This window comes from Salminus brasiliensis, chromosome 14 (genome assembly GCF_030463535.1).
Source record: "Salminus brasiliensis chromosome 14, fSalBra1.hap2, whole genome shotgun sequence".
NCBI lineage: Eukaryota > Metazoa > Chordata > Actinopteri > Characiformes > Bryconidae > Salminus > Salminus brasiliensis.
Window position 1 is genome coordinate 25,460,862 of NC_132891.1, and position 27,678 is coordinate 25,488,539.

The 27,678-nt window shown below is 41.1% G+C and overlaps 2 protein-coding genes across 3 annotated transcripts in view; one reads left to right on the plus strand and one right to left on the minus strand.

Moving 5' to 3' along the window:
* LOC140534830 (uncharacterized) overlaps positions 1-1,620 on the minus strand; it is a 77,909-nt gene extending 76,289 nt beyond the window's left edge. Inside the window, exon 1 of the mRNA XM_072656324.1 lies at positions 1,400-1,620. The gene's annotated coding sequence lies outside the window, so the exon portion shown is untranslated. The remainder of the gene's footprint in view (positions 1-1,399) is intronic.
* A 5,388-nt stretch (positions 1,621-7,008) lies between these two features.
* Positions 7,009-27,678, plus strand: part of nkain4 (sodium/potassium transporting ATPase interacting 4) — a 70,936-nt gene continuing 50,266 nt past the window's right edge. For both annotated transcript variants that reach the window (XM_072696621.1, XM_072696622.1), the window contains exon 1: positions 7,009-7,337. In XM_072696621.1, coding sequence (XP_072552722.1) covers positions 7,284-7,337 — 54 coding nt within the window. In that variant the 5' untranslated portion in view covers positions 7,009-7,283. The remainder of the gene's footprint in view (positions 7,338-27,678) is intronic.

Here is a 27,678-nt window from a genome sequence, read left to right on the forward strand (position 1 = left end):
TGTCGGATTCTCAAAGATGAAACGTGCGCACGGCTTCAACACTCTGCCTGAAATAACCTGACACTTCAAGCTCAGAGCCACTTGCTTCACTCAGTTTGCACAGTTAATTAACATCTCATGTGCTAGCAGTAAAAATGGCATGTCGGGTCTACAACACATATATACACACTGATGTCGTATTGATGTGTGTCTTCTGGGTATTACATGTAATGTTGATATGGAACAACAGAAGTAAATCGGATAAATCTATTGTAAAACCATGTTGTATAATTACTTACTGTGGTGTTACTTTTAGAGACCTTTAACACCTGAGAAGTCTGGGGCCTATCCCCACCACTGTAAACCGTACTGACTTTACTGAGTTACTTCTTAGTTACGTCACTTTTGAGAGATTTTAACTTTTTTTTTTTTTACTTTTAAAATAGGATTTAGCTTTTTTTTTTTTTTTTTTAGAAAAATACTAATTAAATATTGGAAAAGAATATTTATCTCTAGCTAGCAGTGAACCTGCAGGTACCAACGTTACTAATCTAGCTAACATATTAGCCTCAGCTAGCCAACTGTAAAGAGGGCTCTTTACTCAAATGTAAAAAAAGGGCAAAGTTTCACATTAACGTTGTTAAAGTTATCTGGAAGTGGTAAAAGGACTAAAATTACCTAAGGAAATTATATTTAAATTTATTTTATGTTACTTCAAAATCTAAACAGTTTCTAAACCGAGTAATTTATTGATCATATGCTGAATCTCAAATACCTGGCTACTTATATAGCCAGCTAGTGTACTACGTGTAGTGCACTTCAAGCCCATTTGGGGTTCAGCCTGATTCATGCTCGCAGGAGATTCAGCATTAACCGTATTTAATAAAAACACGTTAAACAACGACGAGTTTGCCAAAGTCAGCTCGCTCTTGTTGGCCGTGTTTATTGATCCCTATCGCAGTGATTACCAACAGGATTAATCGATGGAGATAAGATCGCCTCATCAGGCTGATCAACTGAAGTCACACACGTGAAGTTCATTGGCTCGCGGCGATCACGGCGCGCGCTCCCGCAAAACACCGGGCACGCGCACGCCGAGCGCGAGACAAACTAGGATTCTTGCAGGCTATTTATACACTCCTCATTATCACGGTTTCGGTGAATCATGAGGGGAATTTTAAACAGTTCTGAGTTGAAATCTCTGTTTAAAGAAATGTGATATAAAAAAACTGACCGCAGGTTTTTTTTTTAGACGTTCACACGTTTAGAAACGTTTTTGCGTCGATCTGAAACTTTTGCTCAGACGCTCCAAAAAGGCTCACATCGCCACGCTCCGACCTGCACGGTCAGTTTGGAAGTTTTACACTGGTTCTGGACGTCTGTCCGTTTAGAGGAAGGAGTGAGAAAAAAAGCCCCTTACCGTTCTCCTCACGCCCCCAGCAGCATCCCCAGCCTCCGGCTGCACGGCTCAGGCTATCCTCTTCTTCGGAGGCGCCACTTCATAACCTGTCCGTCTCAGCGCGTGGAGCATCCTCCTCACTTCATCCCGCTCTCCGAGCTCTGCGCGCGGCTTCCGGACGGCGCTGTAGTCAGTTGGGTCGCTGCTGATGGAGCTCTACACACACCAAACTAGCCCTCGACTCGCTACGAGAAGACGGAGGAGCACGGCTGCTTTCTCCCCACCTGTTTTAGGACTAGATACGCCCCCCTGGGCTGGGATTGGCTGCAAGTGTCCGGCCTCTGCGATACGATTGGCCAATCGAGACTCCTATACTGTCACTTACTCACAAACATACACAAAGGGCCACTCGCTTCAGTTTTACGTTTTACGTAATATATCATTTTTATTATTAACTCGATCTAACTTAAATATAAAAAAACGTATATATTAATATAAACATTTAAAAGTTATATATATATAATTTAATCAATTTTGATACATTTTATATCTGTCCCAAAATAGTATATAATAGTACACATAATATGCACAACATGGGAGACATTGTACAAATACTGTACGTCCAATAAAGAGACAACATTAACCATGAAAAGGAGTTGATAGCAACTGTCTATTGTAAAGTACAGTATATTTTTGAAATCATTGTGGTACTTTATTGCTAACTTTTGAGCTATAAATAGTATAGTGGGTAGTAGGGTTAAACCAATAAGCATGTAGCAACAGCATTTCCCAGAGAGATTGTACGAAATAAATGCATGATTAAAAAAAGTCAGATCCTAACAGAATCCTTTTTTTTGCATCTTGTATTTCTGTGCACGTTTAGTTCGTTAGAACAAACGAAAACCTCCCCCTCCCTCATCCCCAACCACCTTCACTCCATTTACTCGGTGTTCAGACGTTTCTAACGTCTAGGAAAGAGTGAATGAGAGAAACCTCAGAGCCCTCAGACTTCACATCGGCGGTCAGCTGGACAGCATGAAGTCAACCAATCGTAGTACAGAGGACGGGCATTGTTAACCAATGCGAGCACAGGGGGCGGGGCCTGTCCGAAAGCGGGTGGAGGAAAAAACATCAGAAACGCCGCTCAATGAGGAAAGATCAGACTTGCGCCACCCAGCGGACAAAGATATGAAGTTTGCTAATGTGGAACTTGGACATGGAACAGACTCGAGGTGGACATGTAGTCGACTGCTTAGGCGCAGAAGCCTTTATTTCATGGCCTACGTAGGGCACTTTGTAGGGAGCACGTAGCACATAATATTCTGAACGGATATTAAATATGTAGGCCAAGATGAACAATAATGAACAATACCAATATAATAACATTGGCATCTTCTTGTTAACCATGATCATTAACAACTTATCTATGACATACATTTAAATAAACATTTTAAATGGGTGTGTATTCAAGTTGTGTGGTTGTTCGTAAGGAGGCCCTGCAAGAAAGACTGAATAGGCCTTTGCCAGCTTTCTAGACACTATTGTGAGTGGATTTGTGTGTGCGCGTGTGTGTGCAAGCACATTTGTGTGTGACGGAATGATTCTGAATGCTCGTGTCTGTTTTGCACTCCTGCTTTGTGAGGGTCTTATTGTGCTCCTTGTGCCCACAGACTTGCTCTTAACACCCGTTCATAATGCAGCGCTGCCTTGCGCTCTATAGCGGGGAGCAGCCTGTCACTCTGAATCAGAGCTGATGTGGCTGCCATTTGTATTAAAGGACTCGCAGGCCGTGTCCCTCAGGCTCTATTTAGCTGCGTCTGGCTTTGGTGGAGAGGGCATTCTCACACTTCAGCACAGGAGGGTGATGAGGATATGAAACGTACTGGGATCTACGAAGAGTAGACTTCTAGGAAAGTTCCATTAGGCTCCTTCCAACGTCACTTAATCTGACCTGATTTCCACACACTCCAGGTGTCCTTTTGCTACATATCTCTCTCTCTCTCTCTCACACACACACACACACACACACACACAAGGCTTCTCAGGTAGCACAGCCAGACACATTAAAGCATACTATCAGTTCTGAGAACTGATGTACGGATGGTTGAACAAACGCACTGTATTGATTGAGAACATGCATGTGTGTGTTCCAGAGTGTGTTCCTCTGCTGGTATACATCGCATAGATGCTGAATTACCCTCCTTTTCTACAAATCAATAAGGCAGTACAGCAAGCTCATCTTTATGCTTGCCACTGAAAAAAAACCCCCAATACAAACAGTCCTACACGACCAGCCATAACAATGATACCACTGATGTGACGTGAATAACACTGATTATCTCATTACAATGGGTGGGGTATATTAGACAGCAGGCTGGCTCAGTACTCAAACCACAGAATGCTGTGTTGATGAAAATGTACAACTGACATCAAGGTATATTAGCTCAGATCCAGCAAACATGTCAATGTGGGGTTCACATGAGTGGAATGTGGACCAGATGGGTTTCAGGTAGGGACGGGCTCTAAATGGGTTGGTACGTGTGTTGTGACTGGGGTCCATTTGGGAAGCCCATCACTTAGCTTGGTGGGAGTTCATATGTAGGGCCAACATGTAACCCAAGGACAAAACTTTGTGGTTTCCAGCTGGGCTAATGATACAGGCCCCATGTGGGCAATGTTTTATTGGGCTGAGGTGGCAAACCTAAATGCTGGTGCCTTTACACACTTCTAGTAGACCTTAGGCTCATGTCTCATTCTACTGGTAAATGCCTGTTTTTTGAGGCGACCCAAGCTGTGTGAGTGCCTGTAATAGCTGCACCTTAAAGTAGATGATTTCTCCTTTATTAATTAGACGAGGTATCAAAATGAACCAGTTTTGACCATGGGTTCCATGCTGGCCCCACATATGGATGTCCACCATGGTCCCACCTGGATCAGTAATGGGGCCGGACGGGGTTAAACATCAGCCACATCTGGGTTGTGCACTGCTGCGTATGGTCTAGATGGAGCCTGTGTGAGCTTAGGGTGGGAAGTAACTATGGGGCCCATTTAGGAAGCCAGCAACACATGTACAAACCCACTCAGCGCCCATGCCCACCTAAACCCCACCTGGCCCACATTCCACCCATGTGAGCCCCACATTAGCATGCTGGTTGGGTATGATGACATTTGGGGCCAAAGCAATATGTGGTAACAATGCATATACGTGTGTATCCACCAGGCTCTGTTTCATACTAAAATAGAGACCAGTTGGACAGTTTAAACTCTGTATTATCATCATGATAAATGACCATGTCTACTCGAATCAACGCCAATTCAGAAAGTCAGTCTTATTTCTGAGCTAAAAAAAAACCACGCCTTGTCGCTGTAAAAGCCTCATGTCATTTCCTCTCTGAAAAACACTATAAAGACTATTTTACTGAAGAACACAGCGATAGCACTGGAGCTGCAATTCCTTCATCCAAAAATATCACCCAGCTATTTTTAGTAGCGTGTGTGTGTGTGTGTGTGTGCCCTGTGTGCACATGCACGTGCACATCTATGTGCATGTGTGTGTGAGAGGAGAACAGAGGCTTTTAGGGGAGGGTGTGTGGGGTGGGAGAAGGTGCTGTGATGTAATCAGAAGTGAAATGTGCCCGAGCAGCGCGGGCTTCACCTGTTAAAGATTTATCACGCTGTTTCTGAAGAAGGATGGAGCGGAGGGAGGAAGCTCTTTTGAAAGGCCTTTTTTTTAATATATATATATAACCAACTCAGCAGTGAGAGCTACCTGGAGAAGGGGGACAAGGCAAAGAATTAACAGAGAGAGAGAGTGAGATAGAGAGAGCCATAGCAATACATGGAGATGTACATAGAGAAACATGCCAATACTGTAGGATATCTATATGCTTGACTCTGACTTCAGCATATGCATGTCCAGCACTGATTAAACACAGCTTAAATATGTACAATGAATGTTTATAGACGCCATAAATCCTTCTTAGCAGAAGAATATATGCCACAGTTATATATCCATCACACAGCCCTTGTTTCAACTGCTAAAGAAGTTCAGCATGAATTATTTAGCGTAATATTACAATGAAATATTAATGTGTGAATTACTGGGCAGCTGATGGTGTAGCAGCACAGTGGAATGTAAAGGAGTTGCAGGCCTCCTTGTATTCTGCTGAGCAACTTTTTTGACAGTATGGAAAAATGATAAACTATAAAAGCAATGTGCTTCATTCAGCAGAAAAGATAGCAGTGGAGTTTTCCTGAAAAGAGCTTATTTTTAATTTTCATAATCCGTATTAAATAGCCTACATAAAAAAAAAAAAATAATTCCAAGCCCCAAAAAAGGGTGTGTGGTGCTCCTTCTGAACATTTATTCAAAGGAAACTTAATAAATGAAAACGACAAACTAGTGAAAAACGTTTTGTGTATTATTAAAACGTTTAGCTGAACTCTGTATACGCAGCGCTGTTGGTAGGGGAGTGGCCGCGCTGTTGCCAGGGGCGTGGCCGGCCCGTTCTCGAAAGGTGTGGCTGCGTTATTGCCAGAGGGCAAAGCAACAGCCTTCAGGTAGCTGCCAACTGAGTGCAATGGTGTTGCTAAGGTGTTCCTAGGAGGTAGCTATGGTACACCTGGTGGATGCTAGGGTGGTTGCTAAGGTGTTCCAAGGGGTTGCTGTGGCAGTTAATATGGTATTTCAGGTGGTTGTTAAGGTGTTGAGGTATGATGTTACTGTGTTTGCTGAGGTGGTTGCTGAGGTGTTCCAGGTGATTTCTATGACGGTTGCTATGGTATTTCAAATGGTTGCCAGGGCGTCGTTGTACTCCCTGTGAATGGTTTGGTGTTACTGGTGAATTTGTATCATAGAGGGGTGCACCCCATTCATTCCTTTAGGGGAACGACTCTCCATGCTGTGTGCAGGATCATCACAGCTTGTTCATGCGCTACTATAGCGAATATCTATCCACACTAACGGTGATCCAGTTGTATCTGGATTATCCAACAGAAAATCGCACCTGACCTGATCTGATTATATGTTTGCCACACGAGCTAAAGTGGTTTTAGCCTGTAGATGAAATTGCCGCAGTGGTGTCCTAAAACAGACGGAACAAAGACTGTGCGAATGTGCACGGTTTGGAGAAAAGCGGCAGGGACGCGAGTTTCTGGTGTAACTTTACACACTGGCCCCCAGATGGCGCTAAAACTCCACAGCTTTCTTAGGCCACGCGGCGCTGGAGTTTGGAAACAACTGAAAAGCAACAAATAAGTCTCGGAGAAGCACGTTAATAACAGATCAGCTCACTGCATGTCTGATAATGTGGGGAAAGGCCTATCGGACCGTGTATTTTGGACTATTTTGGACTATTCCGGAGTAGGATGTCATGTCGGACGGTTGGTGTAAATTCTCCCAACGTCCCACCGTTCAACAACCCCGAGAGTAAACAAGGTGTAAACAAGGTAAGTTACAATGCAGTTCCATACGAGCCAAAGCCTCCTCTTCTCCTCCTCCTCCTCCTCCTTGTCCTCCCCTCCTCCCTCTCTCTGTCTCTCCCTTCATCTGCCACTCCGACTACCCCCTCCACTCCCCTCCCTTCCCCTCCCTCTGTTTCAGCTCAGCGTGCTCCACAGTCTCACAACTTCTCAGAGGGGTCAGGAGCTCCGCGCCGCCGCCGCCGCTGCTCCGCACTTTTCACAGCGTTGTTCAAAAACAAAAGGAGCACTGAGAAAGACCATGGGACAGCGGACAGCGGGCCGCGGACTGGACTGACTTTGTAAGGACCAGAAACTGATGCCGCCCCTCGTTTCCCCGCTTGTAGTCTTAAGGAGTTCCCCGTGACACGCTCTCCACGCCGCCGCGGCTCGAGCCCCTTGTTTGCGCCCGCTGTGAGAAACTGTGTTCGGGTGTTGTGGTACAATGGGGTGCTGCAGCGGGCGCTGCACCTTGATATTCCTCTGCACTTTCCAGCTGGTGAGTCTCAAACGCAGTGCTAGTGTTTCTGTAAAGTGAGCAGTTAGTTTGTATACGCGTTCATTCAGTGCGTAAATCACGCGCGTGCAGAAGTAGACAACGGCTGACCTTACACAGCGGGTTACGTCCATTAGCCTACATGTGCTAGCGGCGTCAGCTAGCCAGTTCATTCTTCAGGGCATTTTCAGGGTTCTTTTTTTCAGTTTTTTTTATTTTTTATTTTTTTTATTTTTTTAAAAAAAAAGAAAAAACACTTTTCTCCCCGTTTTAGTGCAACTGTGTTTTTCTAGGGTTGGGTTACACTAAGGGTTGATGTGGACCATATGTTTATGTACTCAACTAGAAGAAAGCCCGGCTGTCTTTGTATGGACAGATAGACGATATCCCTGACTCTCTTTCCGATGCCAGATCAGGGCTGTTATCTCGATACCGAGTACTAGGGGTGGGCAATATGGCAATGTTTTATCGTGTTGTGGTAAATGTAGTTATCGTGGTACACAATATGCTTTATATAGTATATCAGGGATATCAGCACTGCTTAAAGAATGCTGAAGAAACTGCAGATTTCATAACAAATAGTGTAATCAGTCCTACATAATGAATGAAGTGCAGTATGTTTTGTGTAAAAGTCATGGTATTCAGTATGGCAGGTTATTTGGATAAATATCATATATAAAAAAAATTTTTTTTAATCATATGGCCCAGCTCTACCAGGTACTGACACTTTTCAGGTTTGTGGGAATGTGAACAGGGCTCGATCCTTGTCTGTCCTATTCATCTCTAAATATAAACATCTAACACCCTTGTTTTTATTGTCTAAAACACTCAATTTTAATAAGAGAATAAGAGAGAACTCCTTTTTCTCTGCTGAAAAGTGTACTACAGTAACATAACCGACCCCCAACCCTCACTCCGTCGTTTGAACTCTTTGTTCAGGAGGGTTAGGCTTAGGGTTAGTCCTAGTCATCTTAAGGTGGTTATCCTACCCACCCAGAGGGTGTGAGGATGTTCTCTTGGGTACCAGTCACAGAGGGCTGTGATCTCACTGGGAGTTTGATCTTGCAGTCTCCTGGGGATGGGGTCAACAGAGGGCTGCGCCACTTCAGAGTGGCAGGGAATGACAGAATATTGCATTTCACATGCTTTTAGGATCAAATATACTGTTGCAAACTGACTGTTAAGTGGAGTGAAATATCTATGATCTGACATTATACGCAGTGGAACAAGCAAGAGTAGTTTCTGTCCTACACAATTATTTGCTACATTTGTATTTTCACTTTCAGCATCAAACAGCATTAACATTTTGTGGACATTCCTGTAATCTGGTCAGTAGATGTGGTTCTTTCACCTCGTATGCCAGTTCTGTATTTCTCAGCTTGTCAACAAATGCACGTATACAGCTGTCAATGTGGGGCCCTCCAAGCTCGACTTGTATTTACGACAGGAGTGGAATTCCCATTTAGGGGGAGCCCAGGAACAAAAAATACGAATTCTTGCATAAAGCTGCTTTAAGTCACAGAAATTAAGATATTTGTAAAAGTCTGATCGTTGTTAAACTAGGATTTTTATTTTGTTAGAAAATGTTTGTGGGAGGGAAGGTATTTAGTTGAGACTCGCCAAATTGCCATTAGGTAAATCTTTTTCTCTAAATTTTGCGAGAATTGTTTATTTTTGCTACTGGGCTCCCCCTACAGTTGGCTAGTGTAATTCACTTTTATACTGCTGTCATAAATAAAAATAATGCTGTGAACTCCCCCTCATGGATTGCTGTACATGTGCATTTGCAGACAAGGATAAGTGATGTGCATGTGGGCGCTCACGGTCGAGTAATGTTACAGTTTATTGCAGTTTGTGCGAGTGGTCTCATGCACCGACCACCAAAGTTACGGCGTGCAGTAACAGCAGCAGCTTCCAGGCCTGGAGTGTTAATGGTAGAAACACTTTGCTATTACAAGACAGTGTACCACCAAAGTCTGTTGTTTTAAGGTACAGTTGCTACATAATATTGCTTTAAGTGCAAATTACCTGCATCTGAGCAAAACTTTGAGTGCTAAAGGCTGTATTTTCTTTCTTTCCATACACATCCGTTTTTGGAAAGTAGCTTGCTAGTTTATACCACTCATCTATTCATTAATTCTATTGGTAAAGTGTATTGTAGGCGAGTTCATGGAGAGGATATGACCCCAGCCCTGCGTCCCCTCCAGCTTTTAATTGATCCGTTTTCTCTGTGGATAAAAATAGCCTCATAATTCTATCCTTTCACACATGCAAAAGGCTTAATGCTGAATGTGTGCCTGTCAGATAGGGCTCCTGACTGCGAGATGGACCTACTGAAGCCATACAGTAACTTAACAAGTGTAATGAAAACCGCTATCCAGGCGGACGCAATGCCACAAGCACAACACAGCGACTCAGGGCAGCAGCAATGTGGGATTTCCACCTTACAGTACACACAGCATGTGTGGAAGACAGTTCTCTGTTGTGTGCTGGCAGCTTTTCCCACTGTGGAGCAACTGCGCTGGCATTGTTGATCTGTTCTGTCACTAATCTGAGGTGAGATGGTGTACCCACCCCCCACCTCGCTGACGTCCAGGGATACATGCAGCTCCACTGCCCCTCCGAGTCCTCCCTGACAGAGCCATTAAGAGCCACTGACAACTGCCACCTCAGGCCAAGGAATGTCATGCACCTTAATCACACAAGAAATGTGGGTGCATGAATGTGCACACACTCACATACTGCTCAGGTGGGTTTTTGTAGTTTATTAGGAGAGGGATTGTTTTTTGCTCAATATTTGAAGTGTATAGTATTTGATTTTAATTAAATATGTTACACAAGCAATCTGCAACAATCATAAAGGTTGTTTAGAGCACCAACCCTTCATGAACACTTCAGCTGAATTACCAACACAGGTGGGATTAAGAGTAACAGAGGAACTGATTTTAATGATAAAATAATTTAACATTTAACCTACATGCTAGGGCTGCAGCTGTATACCATGGTATTAAAATTGATTTAGCATATCATGTACATGCCATATATAAAAGAATCCCCCTCCCAATTTCTTACTATTTTCAGAGTTCTAACAACCAATCAGTAAATAAATGAGAAAATAATCAGCAGATTAATTCATAATCATAATAATCATTACCTGGGAACAAAATGATTCAGCTTTTAATATTTATTCCTACTCAAAGGAGACATTTTACATATGCTTTCATGAATAAATGGCTTTAGCTATAGTAAATACTTTTTAACATTCATTTTAAGCTTAGTCTATAATATGTGTGTGTGTATGTGTGTATATATATATATATATATAATGTGCAAATGTGTTGTATGCTATGTAGACACATTTTATTTATTTAAATTAATATTTTCATACACACGTCCAAAGAATGAACTGTGAAATTTTCATGCACTGTATAAAATTAGTGTATAAAGTTAGGACGGCGTAACGTATTACAGTCTTTTGAGTTTTGGGAATTGGAGGCATTACTTTTAGGAGCTTGGAAACCCAGGAGAAGGGCGCAAAACTAAAACTCATACAGATTACTTGGGTGTTTTAACTGCAGCACTTTCACTAATGTTTTTGAGTTGTCTGGAAATGTGTTGAGCTAATTGAGATTGAAAGAAAAAGTTAGGAGAGTACTTGACTTAAGCAGAGTTATCTTAAATTGCGCTGTGTAGTAAGTTAGGAGTAACTAGTAGGTCTGGCTTCATTTTTTTTTTACAGCTTGAGGGGAATATGAACTTATCTCAGAGGGCCTCATTCATCAGTATCTTCCTAAATCGTCATGCATTTTATTCTTGAGAGGACTCCTAATAAAAAAAGTCAAATTCACAATGTGTTTTTACACTGCAGAATTGTTGACTGCTACAGTTTGCACTTATGATGGATTCCATTGTCCTCGTAAATTGAGAAATGAGAACATTGGCACACTAATCTGACAGGATGTGCAAATAATATGGAAGTGAATTAAAACGACACATATTTTTCTAATTACTGTCAAAATTCACATTGCTCTATGGATATGAGAATATGGTCAGGAGCATGTACTGCTTGTAACTACATAAGAGTTCTGTGTTAAATATTAACCTGTGTTAGTTTGAGGGCCATGCTCCCCTACACCAGACTGTTTGGTCATTTTATCAAGAACACCCACCATGTAGATGCACTTTGAAGGTTCAAAGCTACTGACTGTAGTCTGTCTTTTGTCTGTTGCATTCATCACCCCCCTTTAAAGGGACCTCCTCAGAACCACAGCTGACCAGATATTATTTGTGCGGTAGACCATTCCTACCACAGCGGTGACACCAACACAGTAGTGGTATGTTGGTGTGTGTTACGCTGGTACAAGTGTTTCATACTCAAGATGATGTTGTGATGAACGCAGGGGATACATGGGTGCACAAACACACACACACATGATTCAGACCTCCTCCCCTCTATGACCCTTGACAAGATGATTCCCTCTTGCGTTCATTTTGAGGTGCCCCTGGGGGGGAAGCAGACTTTTGGCTTTGATGTTGCTGGCTGCTCAGTTCATGCTTGTTTAGCTCACTGTTAGAAGACACACATCTGGCCTAGCCAGTGTCAGTTTACAAAAGGTTCTAGCTGTAGATAAGTGAAGACTGACAAAGTGATGAAAGAAAGTCCATATTTCTCTCCAGCTCACCTTGGTGGCAGAGAGAGTGACCTCATCCTCTTGCTCTCTTATACCCATGGAGAAATGACTCATCAGTCACCTCTATGAACATCTCATCCTATGTCTGTTAGTATGTTCTTCTGACTGATGAAGATCTGGAGGAAGAGATTTGTTGTTTGTGACTGTGGCCCAGTTCTTGTTTAGATGTAGTTCACACTACGTAGTTTTTGCCCTAATGTTCCACTCTCCGACAGTTCTTAGAGCTCCACAAAATCAGAGCCCGTAAGATATCTAGCAGGCTAAATGCTTGGACCTGTTGGCTGGCCATTTGTGTGTGTGTGTGTGTGTGTGTGTGTGTGTGTGTGTGTGTGTGTGTGTGTGTGTGTGTGTGTGGGGGGGGTGTTAGTTTTAATTGTACAGTAGTGGTCAGCAGTGGTCCTTCTTTCTTTTTTTTTTCATTTTCAATCAAAACAGACATTGAGTACCAGTTGTTCGTTTTTAGGGGATTCCTGAAGGGATCAAATATATGGTAATCCCTTTGCTATGCAAGTGGAGAAAAAAAGAACAACCTTGCAAGACCACCTGGTGGACTGCCAAGACTGCCCCATCAGATAAACAGCACTAAAGCTTTCATCTTTGGAAATCGAGCTCCACTCTCATTCCAGCTCAGGAGATGCAACTTATCAAAGAAAATCTTACTAAAAAAAAGCACAGTTACAAATCAAACTGCTAAAGAACAATGTAAGGTCCACTCCAGAGTCCAGACCTTAACATCATTAAGTGTGTTTACTTGGGTGATGAGAAGCAGGAAATGCTCTTAATTCTAAAGGTTTGTTTTTTTACTTGTTAGCTTTGCTTTGATTAAAACAAACCCTGGTGTAATTGCTCTGTTACGAGTCGTTGTGAACGCTGCTCTCCAGTTAAGCGGACAGAGACCACCTGAGCAGGTGGGTCTGGGCCTGTTTCTAGATGAACTCGGGTGGAAGTCTCCCTGCTGATTTCTGCAGAAACACTGGCTGCAAATCTTTTAAAATACTGAAACATTTGATATTCTGTTTAGAACACATAAACAACCCTGGTTTCCAGGGGTTTTTCCCCATTTGTTCCTCATTCCCCCTTCAGGAAACTGTTCTAGCTAATAGCTGTACACACATCTGTTTGGGAATAAACTTGTAGACCAGCACTAATACTAGGGGAGAGGGCAAACTCAGAAGGGTCAGAGAGGAAAAAGATTACACACAAGCGTGCGCACACACACACACACACACTCTCTCTTACCTTTTGCACTTTGCCCTTTTCCCCTCCAAGGGACACCTGTTTTTCATCTCATTGCTTGCACACACATATAGACAGATGTTTCGAAGCCATTTGAAGCTGTCCGCGGCTTTCTTAAAGAGTCTTATGCTCCTCTTTAACCACAAAATTGTATTTATTTTTATAATAATAAATATATATAATAAATAATTTTAAGAATTAATATTGCTTATTAATAATAAATCACATTTATTATATTAATAATGATATTACAATATTTAAATTACTAATACATTATATACATTTTATATATATATATATACATTTTATATATATATATATATATACATTTTATATATATATATATATATATATATATATATATATATGTGTATATGTATGTGTGTATGTGTATATATGTGTATCAGTGTAAAACGAGACCATTTTACAATTAAAATGTATTTATTTAAACATTTATAGGCAGTTTTGGTCAGAATGGTGCACAATTTCTGATTATTTGAAGGATTCTCTAAAATCAAAGGCATGTTCTTGGCTCAATTTGCAGAGGCCTCTTAACTTCCTGTTGGTGATCGTGACTACAGCTGGTAGTTTCCTCTGTGCCCACATGAAGGGTTTGTTTCACAGCACTCATTGGATTACCCATCATACAGTACAATAAAAGAGTCCGTGCAGGTCTGAGAAGGGTGACTATATTTACACAAGTCAAGAATGTCTCTTGGAGCCATGTCTAAGCAACTGCAGATTCCAGCAGCCACAGTTCAGACAATTGTAACGACACTGCTATCTGTAATTGCAGCTGTTGTTGCTGTCCGACAGACTTAAGTGGAAGAGGACAAAAGCTGTAAAAAGTTTCCTGAATCCATGGTTTGGAGTTTGGAATTTCCATATGTGACACAATAGGCTGTGGCCTTAATATGGAGAGAAATGGGGAAATGCTTGTTTTGTATCATTTATGTAAACAGCATACTGTACATGTCTAGTTTGAGACAAGGGCGAGTGATCGACGTCAAATTTCATTTCAATGACTTAATTCCGACAGGGTACTTTAAAGGTACGGTGTCCTTGCTTGACCTACACTGTGTCTCATCTTCACGCTGCATGTTTCATGTGCAAAGCAAGCCAGACGTTCCCCTGTGCTGTCTAATCAGCAGTAAATTAATTTGGGGAAAGAAGCGATAGTTGATGCTTGAGACACAAATCTGTGTCTCTCTGTATTCAGCCCATTAAGCCACCCCACCAGCTTAATTAAGATAGATCAGTTGATTTTCCTGGGAGAAGGGATCACCTTTAAGAAACAATATTCTTTTTCTTCATGCTTTCACTCTCTGCCTCTCTCTCTTTTTTTCAGTCTCTTTCTCTCAATCTCATTGGCATAATTGAATTTTGGTGTTTCTTTGTCAACAGGGAAGGGCCGTTAACAGTATCCTGCCAAGCCCTGATAATGAGGTTTTATTGATTAAAAAATTCTCTCAGTGGTGTAAATGGCCTGCTAGATTGCTGTTGCACCAGCAAGGCATGCGAAATGGTTTGCAGTTGTTTTGTTAATCGCATTATCCGTAAAAAGGATTCATGGGATTGTTGTTGCCACCCCCCACCCCCCTCAAGGGTCGTGGCACGATAAGTCAGCATTTTCTGAACTAGAACTTTTGAAGCAATTTACGAACACACTCTTGTGCACACAAATTGGACATAAAACATTAGATTTTTGACTCTTTACATTTTGAGGGTTAAATGTTGGGGGAGGGGTGTTTGGGGTGATATTTGTGACCAGGGTCGTGTGGACAGTGTGATCAATGAGATTATGAGACCCTGTTTCTTACTTCTCTTTTGTCCGTCAGTTTTATGCAGACGGAGTACCACATCCATTCTGACCTCATGTTTCCACTTTTAACAAAGCACAGTTGTGACCCAGTACACACTTTTACCCAAGAGTGATCTCTCTCTCTCTCTCTCTCTCTCTCTTCTTTTTTTTTTTTTTTTTTTTTTTTTTTTTTTTAAATACAGTTAATACATTTTTATGATGTATATTTAGTTAACTAATTAGCTAATTTCATCTGCGTAGCTATCCTGGGTAGCTAAGCATGTGCATGTTTTTAACGAAAACCCCAGACGTACTGATACAATTGACCTAGGTAAACACATGATACGATGAAGCTACACAAACGCAATAAAATAAGATAATGAAATATGCAGTACAGTAGAAAGTGACAGCCAGGCAGCGAAGAAACGCTTTTTCTGGATTTCAGTCAGAGTCGCCAGCGAATGATCAGTTGACTTGGTTGGTGCTATCTATCAGTATATCGCTAAACCTGAAATTCAGTTGATGTTTCTACACCAATACCAATATACTTCCTACAGAGGGCTGCTCTCATTGAGGTGGTGGTGGTGGTGGTGGAGGAGGGTTCACAGGACCCAGACTTCGCTGAGGGGGCAGGGGTTTAAAAGACAGGATTGCTCCCCTCCCCCGTAAACCCCCCATGAACCTCAAGAGAGAAGGCACAGGGTGTGGGGTAATTTGTGCTGTAATTTCCATGGGAGATGCCATTAAAGGCGTGGTGTTGGGGGGTGGTGATGGCGGAGTTTGGCTGCTGTGTTGATGTTCCCCCGTCTAAAGGTTAACGTGCCCCAATTAGTTATGGTATTTAGAAAACAGAAGGTACAAACATCAAGCCTCCTTTGTGCATTCAGTCCCAGGATGGGAAATTGGGGATCGTTGTCCTTTTACTTGATCATTTCATGCACCTCTTCTTCGTCCATTGGGACCGAGAGCCAGCGTGCATCTCCTCCTCAGACAAACAGATGAATATTTATGAAGAGAGGGAAGCACTCTTTCTCCTCTTCCGGTACTTCTCTCTATGACATCTCTCTCTAGCTCTCTCTCGTCCACACACAGATTTGCTTTCTCTTTCCAGGAGTAGAGAAACTTAATGAAATACTGTTTATTTTTGATGAATCGACAGTGATTAGTTGGCAGTTTTAACAATGATACTAATAATGCCTAAATAAAACTATGCATTGTGCTACCTATGCATTGTGTAAATGATCATTTTTATAGATCATAATTCTGATTACTGGAGGATTTGTCAAAATAATGACTAGGCTACTTCATTACTAATAATCAGGTCATCTAGTCCCAGACAACAAAAATGAAAGAGGACCTAGTATACACCCTTGCTGCTTCTCAAGGGCGGTGGGGAGTGGGGAATAGCAGCCCCCTCACTGTCACTTCATAACTCAGGAGAGCCCAGGCTCACAGGGAGCTGATAGAGAATGAGTCACAGTGATGGGCGACCCAGCAGGGAGAAAGAGTGAAACTCTGCAGAACATTATTCGCGTCTCCTGGCTTCATTTTAGCACTTGTGACAGCTATTAGAACGATGGGACAATTGAGACGAATGATGTTTGCGATAGTGTGGCTGTATGTGTGCGTGTGCGCTACCTGAGTCTATTAATTGGAGCATTTCTGTTTCCTCGGCACCGTGGCGAGCGAAGAAAAGGCCTGCTGTGAGCCACAAGTGAGCCCGTCCTTGTAATATTTTAATATGACCTCCTTTTTTTTTTTGCACAATCTAGACATTTATGTCTACAAGAGCGATTAGATATTATTTATGTGTTTTGTGTTCGTCTCAGCGGCTCATCTCGGTCACACAAGAAAATGCCAGGACACGATTAGAGTCCAATTGTGCTGCTTAGCAGAGCAGACAGAGACCACTGCCTGCGCATGAGAAACCTGGATTTATCAGCAAACTACCAGCAGGCACAAAGGAGCAGGGAGAAGCATTCACAACTGCACTCACATGACCAATCATCCTCATGACCTCTTAACTTTTAAACCCCTTCTGAGATCTTTTAACCAACATTTGTCTAGGACTATGTAGATGTCCTGTCAAATAAGTCCTACATCCTAAATGTAAGACTATACACATGGAGCATTGTTTATTGTTTTTAGAGGTAAAGCACCTCTTGAATGTGGCTTGTCTCTCACTCGCTCACTCACCCACCCCCTTCTTGCTCGCCTGCTCACTTTCATACATACATTAGCAGGCTGAAAACTGAAATAGCGTTTGATGCTTGTCATCGCTGTGGCACTGTGTCCTTGTCATTTTTGATATTTAGTGTATTTGTATTTATGGTTCTAGATTATACCAACATAATTCAATCAAACATCGAGAATTTCACAGTTGTTTCTTTGCAACTAGGGGTTCCTGAGCTTTTTCTTGCCAATCCCAAATATTTTTTTGGTAGGACAGATTGCACATGAATGTTTTAAAGTAGTTTTCAGTTCACTTTGACCTAATATTCCATTCTTTCCTGTCAGCAAAACATTATTATACAATAGATTAATGAAAATTGACCATAATTATTTATTTAAGTACTTAATTATTTAAATATTATGGATATTATATGCTTATGGTTAGTTTCCATGTGAGTATCTGTCGAAGCTAATTACAAAAATATGGTAAAAAGTCTTATATTACGATATTTAAAGACATTTTCACGACATTTTCAGTATTCTTTAAGTGTTCTGCCAATATCTTTGATATGCTCAGAAAAGCATGTTGATACAAATAAAAATATTGTGATCTCGTCCTGCTCTAGCATCAGCCTTAAGAAGAAATGTAGAAAATTTAGTGCAGTAGCCCAGCATCACCTAAATATACTCTTCCAAAGCACAGTAAATACATTATCAAATATCAATATGTCCAATGCTGCTCCGATTCCAATATCGTCATTCATTCCTACTTTTTTCTGTTTTTAAAAGCTCAGTTTTCAGGTGAAAAGTGATGTGAATGCCTTGTATTAATCAGCAGTATTCTGAAGGTCTCTCTGGAGTCTGCTGCATAGTTGTGAGCACGGATCTGGTTTCTTCCTCTTCCTCTTTAAAGGTCACATTAGTGTGAGGTTTAATGGCCTCTCTTCAGACTGCTCTCCGCTGATTGTGACAGCCTCTTACTGTGAGGGCAGGCCTGTTGACAAACAGGGCTGTTGATTACCTTCAAAAGACTTGTTTAAAGGGTTTTACCACTCTGAACCACTGATCTCAGGGTTGGGTGTAGAGAATGGATGCATGAAAACCTAGCTAGCCAGCATTCCTTAACCACTACAATCACATTGTGATCAGACCATAAAAAGGGCCAGCCAGTCATGGTGGTCTAATAGGGAGAGAAATATTTCTTTGCATTTTGAGCATCAGTGGGTGGGCTGTTGTTTTGTTTTGTCATGTTCAGGTTAAGAGCTGCCACTACTGATTATGGTAGTATTTGAGTGTTTAATGACTGTTAATTGAGGCAGTGAAATGAGTGAATTGAGGCCTTGCAAATATTTTGTAATACTTAACTGGAAAAATGATTAACTATAAGACTATACACTATACACAAGTATCAGATCACTCCTTTTAATGAGCAAGATCATTAAATGCCATCCAGTATAATTTAAAAAAGTATAATTTATATAGTATAATTTCCAATGGACGTCGGTGTCTGGACCGTTTCTATGAGTGACATTTACAATTTCTCAATGTACTAAACTTAAAATGAACTCAATTTGCTCAATAAGTTGGAACAAATTAGTTTCTGCTGCAGTAATTAACCCAGGTTGGAAACTCGGAGTTATATAGTGCGGATACTAAGCACATAAAGTGTCCAGTCTCGATTATTTACAGCAGCAGAAACTAATCCCTTCCAGCTAAATGAGTAAGGTCATTTTAAGTTTAGTAAATTTAATGATTTGAATTCAGTTAAGTAAATGGGTCCTACATAAATCCTGGAGAATGTCTAAAAAATCTACATAAAGAACTCAAAAGGATTTATCAAATGAAACCACATGATCATTACATTACCTCATGGATTAGAACACAAACATGAGAATTACGAGGGTCACGACCCCAGGTTTATACTGTCGAGAATCCACTACCTAATGGTTCCTAATGGATTGTGGTCAGCCAAGCTTGGAGCAGTTTGACACTTTGTGGTCTTTTGGATCATTGAATTAGTCCAGCATAACATTAGGGACTAATTTGCCAAAAGATTGCCCAGAATAAGGTTGTAGAAACGGCAGAGACCGCTTTGCTGAGCCCAATCATGTGCAACAGTGAATGCTACACTGACCTTTTCACTCAGCTGCCTGATCAATAACAAAAATGAAATATATTCCCTTCTGAAAAGGTAGGAAGACTGGAAAGAGGTGAACTCTTGATGGATGGGAACCATTCAGGTGGATGATGAATCTCTCTATTTTATTTCTTTTTTTTTTTTTTTTACCTTACTTTAGTTTAAAAAAAGTTGACTCCAACCCCACACCCCTTCTCGTTTACCATATGTGTGCATTATTGATTAGAGTTTGTAATTTAGCATTGGGGCCAGGAGCTTTCAGAGGAAGCCAGACCCCCATCTGTCCCGGCTACCCCCACTTCAACACCAATTATGAGTATGACCTCAGAGCCCAAGAGAACCTCTCACCCCTAAGCTCTTTCGGATGTACCCTGCCCACGCTGAACCTTAAAGGGCCCCTCTCATGGAGGAAAAAAAAACAAAAACTGAATGTCCCTAGATTTATTTTAATACAAAAGTTTGAAGTTTACGCACAGATAACCTCCCTATCCATACAGTCCATGTATGGAAACTAAGCTGGAAAAAAAATTAAATAATAATAAAAAAAAAAAACACTTTCTCTCACAGGATACACTTAATTTTCATATCTCTGCCTGTTCTGACTACCACAGTTTAGTCCCGCCCACTCACACTGCAGTTTTTTTTAAGTGTTTCCTCTTTAACTGCTTCTTCAATGAGGCACAAAGGACACAGGACAGCCAATCAGAACGATCTGTCTTAAAGGCACAGTAACAGAAAGAGAGAGGTTGTAAAATGGTCTTTTTTTTATTACATTTATAATGACCGTGTTTTTAAGGAGCCAAAACTGCACAAACATTCTAAGTGGACCACAAGGGAAAATGGAAAATGCAGAAAAATATAGGATATGGATTAATAAATGCACTGCAGTGTTGCTGTACAGTATTTTACAGGAGTCACACAGCAGGCAAGATAAGGCTGAATCTGTGAGCAGTGTTTTAAAAGAGGCCGAGACCATTAAAAGAGGCCAAGCCAATCGCACAGTGAGACATGTGGTGAGTTATAATTTGACCTGCTTCAGGTCATCATTGATTTCAGTCTTCTGACCTTAAGGTCATTTACTCGTTGAAGACAGAAGACCAAAATCCCTGCCTGGGTGCCTTTCAGTTGTGGTCATAGTTCTGATATTCAGCTGTTTCCTGTTTCTTTACTCTTTCTCTGTCCTGTACGACCGACTTTCCATTTGCTGCCTTCGAGCGGATAACCCCAGCTTCAGTTTTAATATCTGCCAATGAGTGGGGACACATCCTCTCCCTTTGCCTTGGTGTGTGTGTGTGTGTGTGTGTGTGTGTGTGTGTGTGTGTGTGTGTGTGTGTGTGTGTGTGTGTGTGTGTGTGTGTGTGTGTGTGTGTAAGAGCGAGAGATTTGTGCTTCATATAACCCGAGCTCATGGTTCATTTGTTTTGCAATAGCTGTGTGGTGATGCACTCTGATAACTGCTGCATGGAATTAGCTGGACCCTGGTGAACATTCTGACTCTGAAGTCAACATTGAATCAGGTGGCAGTATATCGAGCTAGTCTCCTCCAGAAAACGAACATTGTGCCATCTTTGGTTCCTCCGTCAGCTTTGTTTTACAAGCTGTTAGCGCATTCAGCGTTTTAATTAATAGCCCTCATCAGCTGGGTGGACGCCTGTGGCTGAAGCAGTTAATGACTCTGTATGACAAACCAAGATGGAATACAATGGTTTGAGCACTTGATGGATGCCACTGAGACTTCATTACATTCAACTCTAATTAAAAACACACCTACCAGCTGTTTCCCTGCCCAGAGTTTGTAGGAGAAAGCACAAAGCTAAGTATTTTACTCCAGAGGGGAAAAAGGAGCAATTTTCTTACCCCTCAGATTTGGAGCAGCCCATAAAATCTGCCTCTTTGTGTTTCGCACGACAGTGAGTGCGCCTTGCTCTCATTTTGTCATTCCACCGCTCTACATTCGTACATTTGTTTTTATATATATATATATATATATATATATATATATATATATATATAAAGGGATTTCCATGCTCACTTGTTCATCCCAATTCTGTCAGCTCTTTTCAGAGTCCCCTCGTTGGGCTTTTAAGCTGAGGAGAGATGGCCTAATTGGCAGCGCAATGGCAAGAACTGAAAGAAGAACACCGTGAGGACTGTACAGAAGCTCTCAGTCTGCATGATGATGAAATCAGAAGTAACTCATACTAACAGTATGGATCAATAATAAATATTTGTCTCACGTTAGGGGGGTTGAAAAGACACCGTCTGCCTTTGGTTGCACGGCAGCCCTACCACCAGACGGAATCGCGCACACAAGCGGTGCCATACCAGTTATTTTCAGATCTGATGTTTTCCTTAGATTTAGAAAGTTTGGGGTGAGTAAGCAGGGCCTGAATCATAAGCAAAACACAAACACAAAATAAACAAAACACAAGGAAGCTAACTAACCTAAAAAGGGAGTAAACAGGCTGCTGAAGTTCTTCCTCGTGGGTAGTGCACTGTTTGGATCTGTTTTTTTCTTTAAGTAAAGTGCTTATTTATTTATTTATTTATTCATTCATTTAATTAAAATAAATCTTTTTATTTTTTAAATAAAACCACTGCATCTGTATCTACTGAACAGTATTGGGAGAGAAGAAGTGGTGTCCTACAAGTATGATATACATTATATTGACAAAAGTATTGCGTTCGATTCCCGGGCTCGGCAAGCTGCCACTGTTGGGCCCTTGAGCAAAGGCCCTTTACCCTCTCTGCTCCCCGGGCGCTGGAGTTGGCTGCCCACCGCTCTGGGTGTGTGTGTGTACTCACTGCCCCTAACACGTGTGTGTGAGTGTGTGTTCACTACCAGATGGGTTTACCTTTACCTTTACTGTCTAGGAAGGCTTTCTACTAGATTTCTGAGCATTGCCATGTGGATCTGATGTTGGATGAGGTCACCAACTCCCAAAAGTACTGGATGGAGCACAGTCATTTTACTTATTCCAATCATTGTACCCCTCTAGCCCACGCCACGTTCATGTGTATCTCCTCCGGAGTGTCCTGTTCTGTTAGCAGTACTTCTCTACCGGGACTAGCTGAAAAGCTGTGTGTGTATTTGTGTGCATTTGCACATCTGTCAGCAGTGGGTGCAAAGTAGCTGAATGCATTTATTAGAAGGGCTGTCCACAAAGATTTGGACATGTGGTGTACTTTACTGTACTTCCAGGAGTGAATATAATCAACAAGGCTCTTAGCCTGTATATTTTGATGACCCTGTACAGATAAAAGATCACAAGATCCATGTTGGAATTGAATCAGTGCCGTAGTCATGAATATTGTTTACTTGTAAATTCCATTATGATAAATTCCATCACATTTTTCCAAGGACAGTCCAAGGAAACTGATGTTTCCAAGGAAGTCAACAGGCTCCCATAAACTACCATAACACACAAAATGTAACAAAGCCAACAGCCTGCTACTTTAACAGTGAATTAGTTCATTCCTCACTAACAGAACTGACCTTGTAACATTAGGTAGAGGAAGATCATGGACATAACTGACGTATGGTTCCATTGGTTATTTGAAGGTGGGAAGGGAAAAAACCCTAATGGGATCACAATGATGTGGTCTCCAAAGAGCGTAATGACGTCCAGGAGCTTGATAATGACTCGACTGATGACTTCATGGAATGTATTTCCAGCTGAGAGAGGAAGGGAGAGCAAGCGAGAGAAAGAGCTGGAAAAGAGAGACTGATGGAAGGCTGTGGAAAAAGAATGGTAGTGATTGCTGGGATCATATATATATATATATGTGTGTGTGTGTGTGTGTGTGTGTGTGTGTGTGTGTGTGGTGCGATGCAGTTATCAGGAACAGAAAGCAAGTGACCTCATTATCAGCCAGAATGGAAAGAAGGTGAATGGTTCAGAGGACTTGACCCATTACTGCAGACAGGGCCTACAGGAAGGATGGAGAGAGGGATGGAGAGATGGATGAACGAGTCACTAGGTCACGATCAGGAAACCTCACCCTATCTATCAGTCAGCAAGAGAGCTGTGACCTGTGTGTGTGTGTGTGTGTGTTTCAGGTTGCTGTAGGTTAAAGGCTGATAAGAGAACACACAAGCTTGCTGAAATGTTGGAAATACAGAGAGGAAATGAAAAGAGAATGAGGATGGAGGCATAGAGGTGAACAAGAACAGTAAACAACTTTGATTTTAGAGCCCATGAACTTTAAAATGTATGTTAGAATTTTACATTTAAAAATCCTCTGATATTTGAACACTGTTGTGAGGATTTATTTATTGCAGCTATTTAGTAGTGGCTTTTACCCATGCAGTTCTGCTGCTCCACATGGGCTTTTTAATGTTGCATTATTTGGCAGGGCTGCCAGAATATCACTAAAATCATAGGGGTTGCAAAAAAGAATTGAATGCTGAGTATTAGTAAAACAGAGAAAACATGTTTGGAAGCAGTGTTATTAATAGTAAAGACATTATGATTTTAATATAGGGGCAGTGGTGGCTCAGCGGTTAGAGCTCCTATTGATGACAAGGTTGTGGGTTCGATACCCGGGCTTAGCAGGCTGCCACTGTTGGGCCCTTGAGCAAGGCCTTTCACCCTCTCTGCTCCCCGGGCGCTGGAGTTGGCTGCCCACCGCTCTGGGTGTGGGTGTGCTCACTCCCCCTAGTTCACTGTTGTGTGTGTGTGTGTGTATGTGTGTGTGTTCACTACCACAGATGGGTCAAATGCAGAGGACACATTTTGCTGTACATAGTGCAGCTTTTTTATTTTTATTTTTTTATTATTATATATATATATATATTACTATTCTGAGCTATTGCCACCACTAACAACCTATTGCCTATCATTTCCCCTTGTACCACCACTAGCACAGTCCTTTACCGTGCAGATGCCTTTTACTTACTATAGACTTAAATACTTGTATGGGATTGACCTAGATTTTACTATGGTGCGTTAAGCTTCAACACAAATCCCACTACTGCTATGTTTCTGAAGGTCCGTTACAGTGTATTTATACCCACGACATTGTCTCAGTACCCCGTTAAAAAAAAGAGGATCTGGCAGCCTGATCATTCTAAAAGTCATTAAAGAATGCTGGGAAATGAAGTTGGACTGGACCCCATTTACACCTGGGCACTTCATGTGACTAGTGTTTCAATTGTATGCTGATAAGATGATTTTAGCCACATGCATTCACACTGGGTAGTTGAATGTGTCTGCGGTTAATCTCTCTGTGTAGTAGGGAATACGCAAATTCGCTCGTTGAGGGTCAGTTATTAGTGGGGTTCCGGTGGTACTGGCGGTTTGTTTGTGAAATGCGTCTTGGAGGGAGGGATGCGTTTACACTGCTATAACGTGGTTCGAACTTGACCCAGACCACCTCCTGTGGATTGAATGATCAAATTAGTATCTGTTTTAAATGCGCCTTGAGTGCGTTTACACCTTTTTAAATGTATTTATTTATTTATTTATTTATTTATGTGGCTTGGCCTTCTCCAGATATAATCCTGATAATGAAGGCTGATACTAAAGTGACCAATTGTGAACAGAGTCTAGGTCTTGCTACTGTATTTCTAAATGATTTCACTAAAACGTTAGGTAGATGTTTCATGTACATAAATCTGACTTATGTATCTGTTTAAACTGACTAAAAAAAAGTTAACCCTAATGCAACACAGTTGTAGCCTGCTAGCTTTAACGTAACATGCTAGCTGGTTAGTCAGCTTGAGCAAGCCACTGTAAGCTAGTTTTAGCAATAAACTGAACTCCCAGTATAATTGCTCTAAACATGCTATGTCCTTTACACCATGGTCTAATATCAGCCAAAATCTGTCACTTTTTATAGGTGTTGTCAAAATTGCCAAAAGCAGCCTTTATAATAGCTGACTGCTTATTAGATAAGCCTTTAAAAAACTGTTGGGCAGATTTAAACATAATGAAAGTCATGTTATGTTAGTTCATTTATGGAGCTTTATGAATGGCGCTTTGCATTTGTAATGGCAGTCAAAGGGCAGGTGTACGCACATCTATTTCTGTTATAGCTTTCATCATTAGTCTGCCTTAAGAGTATGGGCCGGATTAATAACATGGAAACACGTTTGCTCGTTATTCATAGTGATTCATAACCGACACCAGAAAAACTGAATAATAATCATCTTTTCTATAATAATATCTAAACATGTTTGGACACACTGGCATGTGTACTGGTGGTATAATTCATATGTTTAAAAGGCTAATTTTGAAATTTCTTTACTTTGGTTCTCCTGTTTGTTTCTGTATTTTATGAAACATTTTTTTCTTTTCAGAATACAAATTTAGTCAGGTTTTATTATCTCATCACTTAAAAACAGCTGTGAAAGTGAGCAAAAAACATAGCGTTACTCCTAATTGACAACCTGGCGCAGCATTGGTCGTTAAATAGCATGAGCTCTTTAACATTTCCATTTTGATGGGCTGCTACTGAGATCATAGTTTTTGTGTGTCTTAACGTTGTTATCGTTAATATTTATGAACTGTGCCCTGCTCCTTCACGAAGTACAAGTAAATGTGTTGATGTGACTGTGCTCTGTGTCTGTATCCTATGTCTATTATCATCTGATAAGGATGCAGCAGAGTATTCCTTTACTACATGTTTCATCAGTTTCTTCATTCCTCCGTTTTCAGCAGCTATTAAAGAGTTAGTCAGCACTTAGAGCGATGAGAGGAAAACCAATAATCAGCCTTTTAATGGCAATCAATCAGGGCCAAAAAGTACATTAACCAAATAGTTTCACACACCAGTGAGAGGGGGGATGGATGATTTAGGGTCAGGAGAGAATTTGATCAGCAGCAGATTGAACTACTCTGCCCGGAACCTACAATCTATCCATCTCCAGTGTCTAAGAGCATTCAGCTATTTCTGCATGTGATAATGAGTCCCACAGGTGTGTGTGTGTGTGTGTGTGTGTGTGTGTGTGTGTGTGTGTGTGTGTGTGTGTGTGTGTGTGTGTGTGTGTGTGTGTGTGTGTGTGTGTGTGTGTGTGTGTGTGTGTGTGTGTGTGTGTGTGTGTGTGTGTATTTGTGAGGAAGAGAGGACGAAAGAAATACACTCAGCCGTTACAGTTTCTGATGTGTGGAAAGGGATCACTTTGACACACTTTTTCATCTCCTACCATTGTGTTGCATCTCTGTGTGCCACACTCAAGCTGGAAAATGGCAGCTACTTAAATATACAGCAATAGTTTCATATTAATTTTTAACATCATTCCCAGATTTAGTGTTATTGTCAAGGTTCAGTTTCCTGGACATTGATTGATCTTGGTTTTGGGCTTAATTGCACACACGTTATTATTTTATTAACATGAATTATCTGAATTATTTCATTCTTTTAGCAATTCAAAAATCTTCTAGGTTATTTTAATGGAGTCTGGAACATTTAAATCTATTTTTGAATGGAATATTTTACCATGATGTAAATTAGAGCTGGGCAATATGACAATATTTTATTGCATCGTATTAAATTAGGTTATCATTATACACAATATGCTTTTCTAAGCATATCAGGGACTTTGCCAGAGCTTCCATTACAAACAGTGGAATTGCAGCATACTATACTTGTCTCGTCTCTTTCTCTTCTAGGGTAAAACTGAGCACCAAATATAATTTACTGGATTAAAAGGAGTTGTACTAGTACATGTACTAGCACGGAACAATATTTGGATAGTGTTTTTATAGAATCTGTCCCTACTGATTTTGTCTGCAATCACATGTAGCGCAGATTGTGTTTCATGAAGATATCTTTAAATATTGTGATACAATATTTTCACCATATCGCCCACCTCTAATGTAAATAATGGCCAAGTACACTCTATAGTAGAGCAGTTTAAGGTTCTACAAAGGGTCTTTTAAGCAATGCCAATTAAGAACCACGAAGAACTATGCTTGTAAAAGGAATGTGTGAATGTGATTCACCTTCATCTTCATACTTGCATATCACTTTTTAGAAACATGGTTCTCCTACGGCAATCCTATGGCACTCCTACGGAACCCTTGGTAGCACCTATTCTCTTTTTTCGTCTTATTTTTAAGAGTGTATCTGCATACTACATTGTACCTGCCTTACCAAGCATGTCAGATGTTTTGAAATGTAACCCCCCCCCCCCTTCAGATGGCAAGTCTTTTTTTTTGTTCAAGCGATTTAAGTAAACAGCCTTGTTCTCTGTTGCTTTCGGAAAGAAAAAAGCTTTGATTAATAATTATTGACTGATTTGATTCTGAAGAAATCGTAATCGGCCATAAATATTCATGATCAGCGCACCCCTGTAATACGTTG